Raw genomic sequence first — 6,000 nt, 5'->3', positions numbered from 1 at the left:
TCAAAGAGTTTCAAACACCGGGTCTGTAACAGGATGTCAGGCTCACTTGAAATTTCAGTTCTATCATTTAACTTGAGAGTAGACGCTCTCCTCAGGCGGCTCTCGCTTCTTTCTTCCTCGTGTTTTTCTTTCAGAGAAATTTAGTGCAGCATAGTTTAGTTCTTCATCAGCTTCGGTCTGCATTGTAAGTACAACAGACAAAACAAATGTTTCTTAATCTGGTTTAGATGGTTATACTAACTTTTCAGACATTTTAACTAAACACCAATATTTTTTATTACTTACCAGTTGGCATAAGGCGTCATTTTGTGCTTCAGTTATTACACTTTCTGCTATAAACATGAGATCATAGTAACAAATACATATTACTAAAATGCACTTAATATGCAGTTTACTTCTGAATTTGTTATAACCATAAAATTCAGTGATATAAATAAATTCTTCCAATAATTAACATAGGAATAATAACCACCATGGAGTGTATTTGCAGTGTATACAATGACTATCTCCCCCATGAATTTATTTTATATAAATGATTAGTCTTTAAATTATTTAAGTGTAATGGAATAATTTTGTTCTCATAATTTTAGATACCTGTAGCTCTTACCTTTAATTGGTGTACATATTCTTCGTTTGCAAACAAGGAAAATATTCCCAGAGACAGAAATGGCCAAACAGACTATTAAGGCTATTTGAAGAAACTCAATTTTTTTGGATTGCTCTATAAAAAACAAACAAAATAATATGTTCTCAGAATGTCTCATCACTCATATTTTAACATATTTGAAGTATAAACACCAGTACTGAACACAAAATCATACCAAGTTCGAGTGTCGTCCCATTTCCAAATAATATCTCCCCACATGTGGCCACAGCGCAGTAGTAAGTCCCTCCATCAGAGGAGCTGACGTTCTTAGAGAAGTGATAAACACATGTCCTCTGAGTATCAGATCTTTTCTCACATTCATTATGTGTATTAGCGTAAATGACTGGATGAGATTCATGAGATCTGTCTCTGAACCAAAGAACTCTGAGACCTCCTGGACACGTCTTGTTGACAGAGTGAGAGACTGAACACTGGAAAGTCACTGTGTCTCCTGGATGGATTGGATTTGATCCTGTCAGCTGTTGAACAACTACTGATGCTTTCTGATTGTTTCCTGTGTAATAAAAATGCAAAGACATTGCACTGTCATAGTAGCTGAAAAATATTGTAAATGAGTGTTACGTTCCCCTAAAAAGGTTCAGGGGATGAGGAGGATGTAACAAAATGTGTCCAGGTCGAAAAAAGGAGACAGAGAGGCAAAAGAGCTTTTTTAAAGCTTATATTAAGGATGTACCCTTACCTTTTACAAACAAATATGTGCCACTCCAGTTAGTCCTAATCCACTCTGTGAGCCCACAGTGATAGATTCCCTCGTCCTCTTGGACGGTCTTCAAAATAGTCACATTGCTGAAATTGTTATCATTATGTTCCTCAAATCTTGATCTAGAAAATGCAGGACCATATTGCGCTGGTGTAGATTTAAACGATGTCATAATTAACTTTAGGGTATCCCCGTGATTCTGCTTGTACCAGTGGACTTCTCCACTCTGGAGCCCTTTGGGCAAAGCACATGTTAAGGTCACTGGTTGACCAAGTTGAACTGTTTTCACTGGAACCAGAGAATCTGAAAGAAGAAAAAATATATAAAAATGGAAAAAGCTTTTTCTTGCAACAATCAATGCACGCAAATTTTTCCACATAACAAAAAAACCCTTACATCCTTGCCGAAGAACAAACAATGTCATCCATAAGACGATCATCTTGACACTGCACCTCGTTCAGGACTTCACTGGTGTTTTAGTGAGTGAAAGAGGTGGCATGATTGTATTAGGTCAGACGCTAAAATGTATCTGATTGGTTAACACTGAAAAGACTGAAAAATACACTTCCTGTCACATTGGTCTCATCCTGGGCTTTGTGAAGCATATCACCTCGCTTTCAACTGTTCAGATGTACAGAAATGCATTGCAAAAGGGGACAAAAGAACAAGCAGAGCCAATGTCCTTTTTCCAATTAATGTGGCAAAGTTTGTGGCAAACGATTCAGCAGTCGCATTAAATATCACCCAGGTTTACCCCATGGTGGAGCTAGAGGTAAAGACAGGATAATGGCAACTGCAAGATTTTAGCTGTCATTATCCTTCCTCAATTAAATTAGAAAGACTTCTTTCATATCAGCTGGATCCAGAAAAACTAAAAGCCAATGGCACTGTTGTATCATGTGTCATGATAGTAGCCATGAAATCAAATCATTATTTGTCAAGACAGTTTTTCTTAATATGGCACTGACCAAACCCTCTTTCAAATTCAAATGTGCACCATATAAACTTCCTCTGAACTGAAATACACGGATAGAGGTCAGAGGTCATAGAAAGAAATGGGAAATAGGAAAAAAAACAAAAACAGAAAGGATTTCTGAATCTTTTAATCTTTAGTTTTTAAATGTATTTAATACACTCTAAATGCCCATAATTTATTTTTAACTTGCAAACTGCTTTGAGATCTCAAATTAAAGTTAAAGTTAAAAAAAAATTAAATTAAATTCATACATCTATTTTCTACTGCTTATAAATCGTGTCAGGAATCTATCTTATATACAATGTTCCCAAAACACCTCACCGAAAAGGTGTCAAAGGTGCATCAGTGTCAGATACCCACATCTTCAGCTGTTTCCTTTGATTCTGAACTTTTTAAAGAAAATGATCAAAGTGTGTTTGAGGTTTGACAAAGTTGCTATCAGCAAAGGCTTACCAGCAAACCTCCCACAGAGCCTTTCCTCCTTGTTATCTATGCAAAGCGTAAACAACAAGAAGCACAGAAGTTAAGCTGGCTCATAACTCAAGCATAAAAGAGTCTTAAAGGGAGAATGACCACTAGTGGTGTGTGGATCGATATTGAAATATCGATTCTTCCGATACCAGTAATTTATGTTCTAGAATCGATTCTCATATTAAAATATCGATATTTTAGTACTTTGGGGTAAATTTGTAGTTTTTCATTAACAGGAACACAGTGGAAAGAAACTATCATTCAGATCGTCTAAATTGGAAGGAACTACTTCCGCTTCTGCCTTTCACAGTCATGTGCGAAATACGGCTGTATAAATGTGTCGCAGCCCCTGGCGTGCGCATTCACAACAATGGCTGAGCGTATAAACGGAGGGATGTGCGCACGTATTTTACCTCCACAAACAGCCAAGACGCGGTTTGCGATACATGTGGCAAGACAGTGAGGTGTTGTGGTAACACCACTAACTTCGTCAAACACCTCACAGTGAATCATATCACAGAATATGACGAGGTTATGTTGAGGTGAACTGAAGAGGAGGAGAGGGGCAGGTGCTGCTAGGGCGAGACAGACGTCTCTGAGTCCTTTAGTGCTGCAGGCAGGCAACGTGTTCAAATAGCGCACAGCTTCAGGTTTTTTATTTCTAAATAATAATTCTGCATTATGAAGCGATAAGAACAAGTAGTCTGATGTCCTGTAATCATTATGAAGCTTTATTATTATATTATTATTACAATTTCATAATACAATTACATATTGTATTATAAACATTACGTTTTTGTACAAAGTATCGGTATCGGATCAGTATTGTCGATTTACCCTGAATTTTACTTGGTATTGGATCGGAAAGGAAATCAGTGGTATCACACATCACTAATGACCACAGTTTAAAGGATGCAAAGTGGCTGATTGGCTCAAAGAAGGCCAACAAGGAGATGATTGGACTAGTGTAATGATGCCACTATTGATTTTGACACTGTGGGAAAGTAGAGATGTAAAGAAGAGACTACCAACTGAATACTGAGGAAACAGGCAGATGAGTGATTACAGACTGTCCTTATTAAACTAAGAACAAACGTAATCAATAGACTAACAAATTTTCTAATTCCATTATCTGATCTGTTGGATATTGCCTGCCTCTGCTAAATTCTTTTTATACCTGGTGGAGATAAAAATGTACTTCGCCCTCTGATTTTAAGTGCTTAATCATGAGTTTACAGCACAATCAACAATGAAATCAGAAATGGACTTTCTCTTTCAACAATCACGATTCTGTTAAAGATGATATTTTATAGCGGGATGATCTGGATGCATCCTATTTCCAACATTTCATTAAGCACAACTATTTCAGTGTGAAAACAGTCAGCTAGAAATGTACGTTTTCCACCTGCCTGGTTGTTGACATTAGAATTCCCTACAAAGGTGAGAGGTCCGGCCTCTCTTTTCAGCTTGATAAAATGCAGCTGCAGACCAAGGCTGCTTTGACATTCTGCAGTTATGAAGGGCATCTCTGGAGAAATTACATGTATGCTTTTTGGCTTTGCTAGTAATAATGCACCTATGACTGGCTTACAGAGAGGAGCAACCACACCTGTGCAAAAAGATTAACCACAACTGTTATTCACAAGCTATGATTTGTTGCCCATGACGCTGTAAAACAGATTACAGACCTAGGTATTGATCAACTTTGACTCCAAAAATGTCCTGATGATCTCGGTAAATTTAACAGCGTGGCCTTATTCTCTGTTCAGAGAAATGCGTATGTGGGTAAAATAAAGCTGCAGATGACCCTTTGCAGAAAAACTCCATGACTAAAGCAGATTGCTGTCTGCTTTAATGATTCTGACGTGGAAAACTCTATTGTTACAAAATATTTCTCAATTTTTAGCATTTTGTGCTGTTAAAGTTTGAGATTTGTCATGGAAACTCAAAAGACACTGCAAACACCCGATGAGCTTGTTCGAAATGGTTTATTCACATGTCGCAACATGGAGAGAGCGCGCTGGTCAAATGCCAAAGTCATCTCTGAAGATGGGCCGCCACCCTATAAGACATGTATAACATATATATATAAGACATATATATAAGACACTATAGTGTCTTATGTATGAACAAAAAAAGCACAGAGACAAAGAAACTCCACAGCACATCACGCAGGTCTATACCTCCCAGTTCAGCTCATCCTTGAAACCTTCCTATATTCTTGGGAATGCTGGGATTATTACTGTTATTATTATTATTGTTATTATGTTTAAATGGGGAAATTCTTTATTTAAAGTTCATAATAAATATGTAGTTGTGGTTGTATATATATTTGAGCCTCTATGTAGATGTTTAACTTGTGTGTATTAGAAAAAAAAATCAAAAATCAATGGAAATTTGTGCACCCAACTCTAGATTTTTTATTGTGATGTAGAATGCAAGATATACATTCATGTTTTCTATGGCTAAGTTCTTTCTAGTTGATATTTAAACATATTAACACTCCAATAAATGCATCAGAGAACAACTTAGGGCTCACCGTTTTGCCCCAAAATACACTGGCAGCAGGGGATTGAACTAAGAATCGTTCCGTTATGATGACCTCTACCTTGTGAGCTACTTTTTAAGGTGTGTTAATTTACAGTAAGATAGTTTGGGTTAATGTTAGAAATCCATTTTCCTGTGTAAATGTTTTCTGTTTTCTAAAAATTGGTGCTCACCTGATTTTGTGGGAGAGCTGGGGCTCTATCAAAACTTCAGTGGGACATGCTGATACACAATAAGACAACAAAATATTTATTAAGACAATTTATTACAAGACTGCAGCAAAATGGTGAAATGTCCTACATGGTTACATATGATGTAATAAAAGTATTATTTACAGTTCACTGTTGCAGAGTTACAAATATTAACACACTCCACTGGTATATATATGAACATATTTAAATTCCCATTTGGTAGACATCCTGACTTCTTATGTGATTTTAGTAATGTCCATTTTCAATCCCGTACATAGTTTTTGATGTGCTTGTGCAATAATGTAAATGAGATAAAAGACAGAGTAAAACAACAGCCATTCATGACCAAACTGCTGCTTTATTAAACACTGACAAAAGCATGAACAGAACAACATACCAAGGAGTGATACGTAGACCTAATTCAGCCCAAAAGCCTTGGCAGCCATGT

The 6,000-nt window shown here is 36.7% G+C and overlaps 1 protein-coding gene across 1 annotated transcript; it reads right to left on the bottom strand.

Annotated features, from left to right (window-relative positions):
- On the bottom strand, positions 1-1,806 carry LOC147338318 (uncharacterized). The gene is made up of 5 exons (XM_086261001.1): positions 1,347-1,806; positions 822-1,160; positions 608-721; positions 286-332; positions 1-177 (listed from the first exon to the last, which is right to left on the bottom strand). Exons 1-5 carry the CDS (start codon positions 1,804-1,806, stop codon positions 64-66), a joined length of 1,074 nt encoding a protein of 357 aa, XP_086117127.1. The 3' UTR covers positions 1-63.
- Positions 1,807-6,000: the final 4,194 nt, after the last annotated feature.

The sequence above is a fragment of the Aulonocara sp. 'chitande type north' Nkhata Bay genome, linkage group LG2 (genome assembly GCF_057382095.1).
Source record: "Aulonocara sp. 'chitande type north' Nkhata Bay isolate Kocher_YH1m ecotype deep benthic linkage group LG2, A_spYH_male_GT1.1, whole genome shotgun sequence".
NCBI lineage: Eukaryota > Metazoa > Chordata > Actinopteri > Cichliformes > Cichlidae > Aulonocara > Aulonocara sp. 'chitande type north' Nkhata Bay.
The sequence above is the reverse complement of the archived record's forward strand: the minus strand, read 5'-3'. Positions and strand labels throughout refer to the sequence as shown.

What these genes read in the sequence shown, in the direction of transcription:
- LOC147338318 (XM_086261001.1), bottom strand. Translation starts at nt 1,806, where the DNA reads ATGATCGTCTTATGGATGACATTGTTTGTTCTTCGGCAAGGATGTAAG. An exon ending in TGGGACGACACTCGAACTTG is followed by an intron (nt 722 to 821) that starts GTATGATTTTGT and finishes TGTTTTTTATAG; the next exon opens with AGCAATCCAAAAAAATTGAG. An exon ending in ATGACGCCTTATGCCAACTG is followed by an intron (nt 178 to 285) that starts GTAAGTAATAAA and finishes CTTACAATGCAG; the next exon opens with ACCGAAGCTGATGAAGAACT.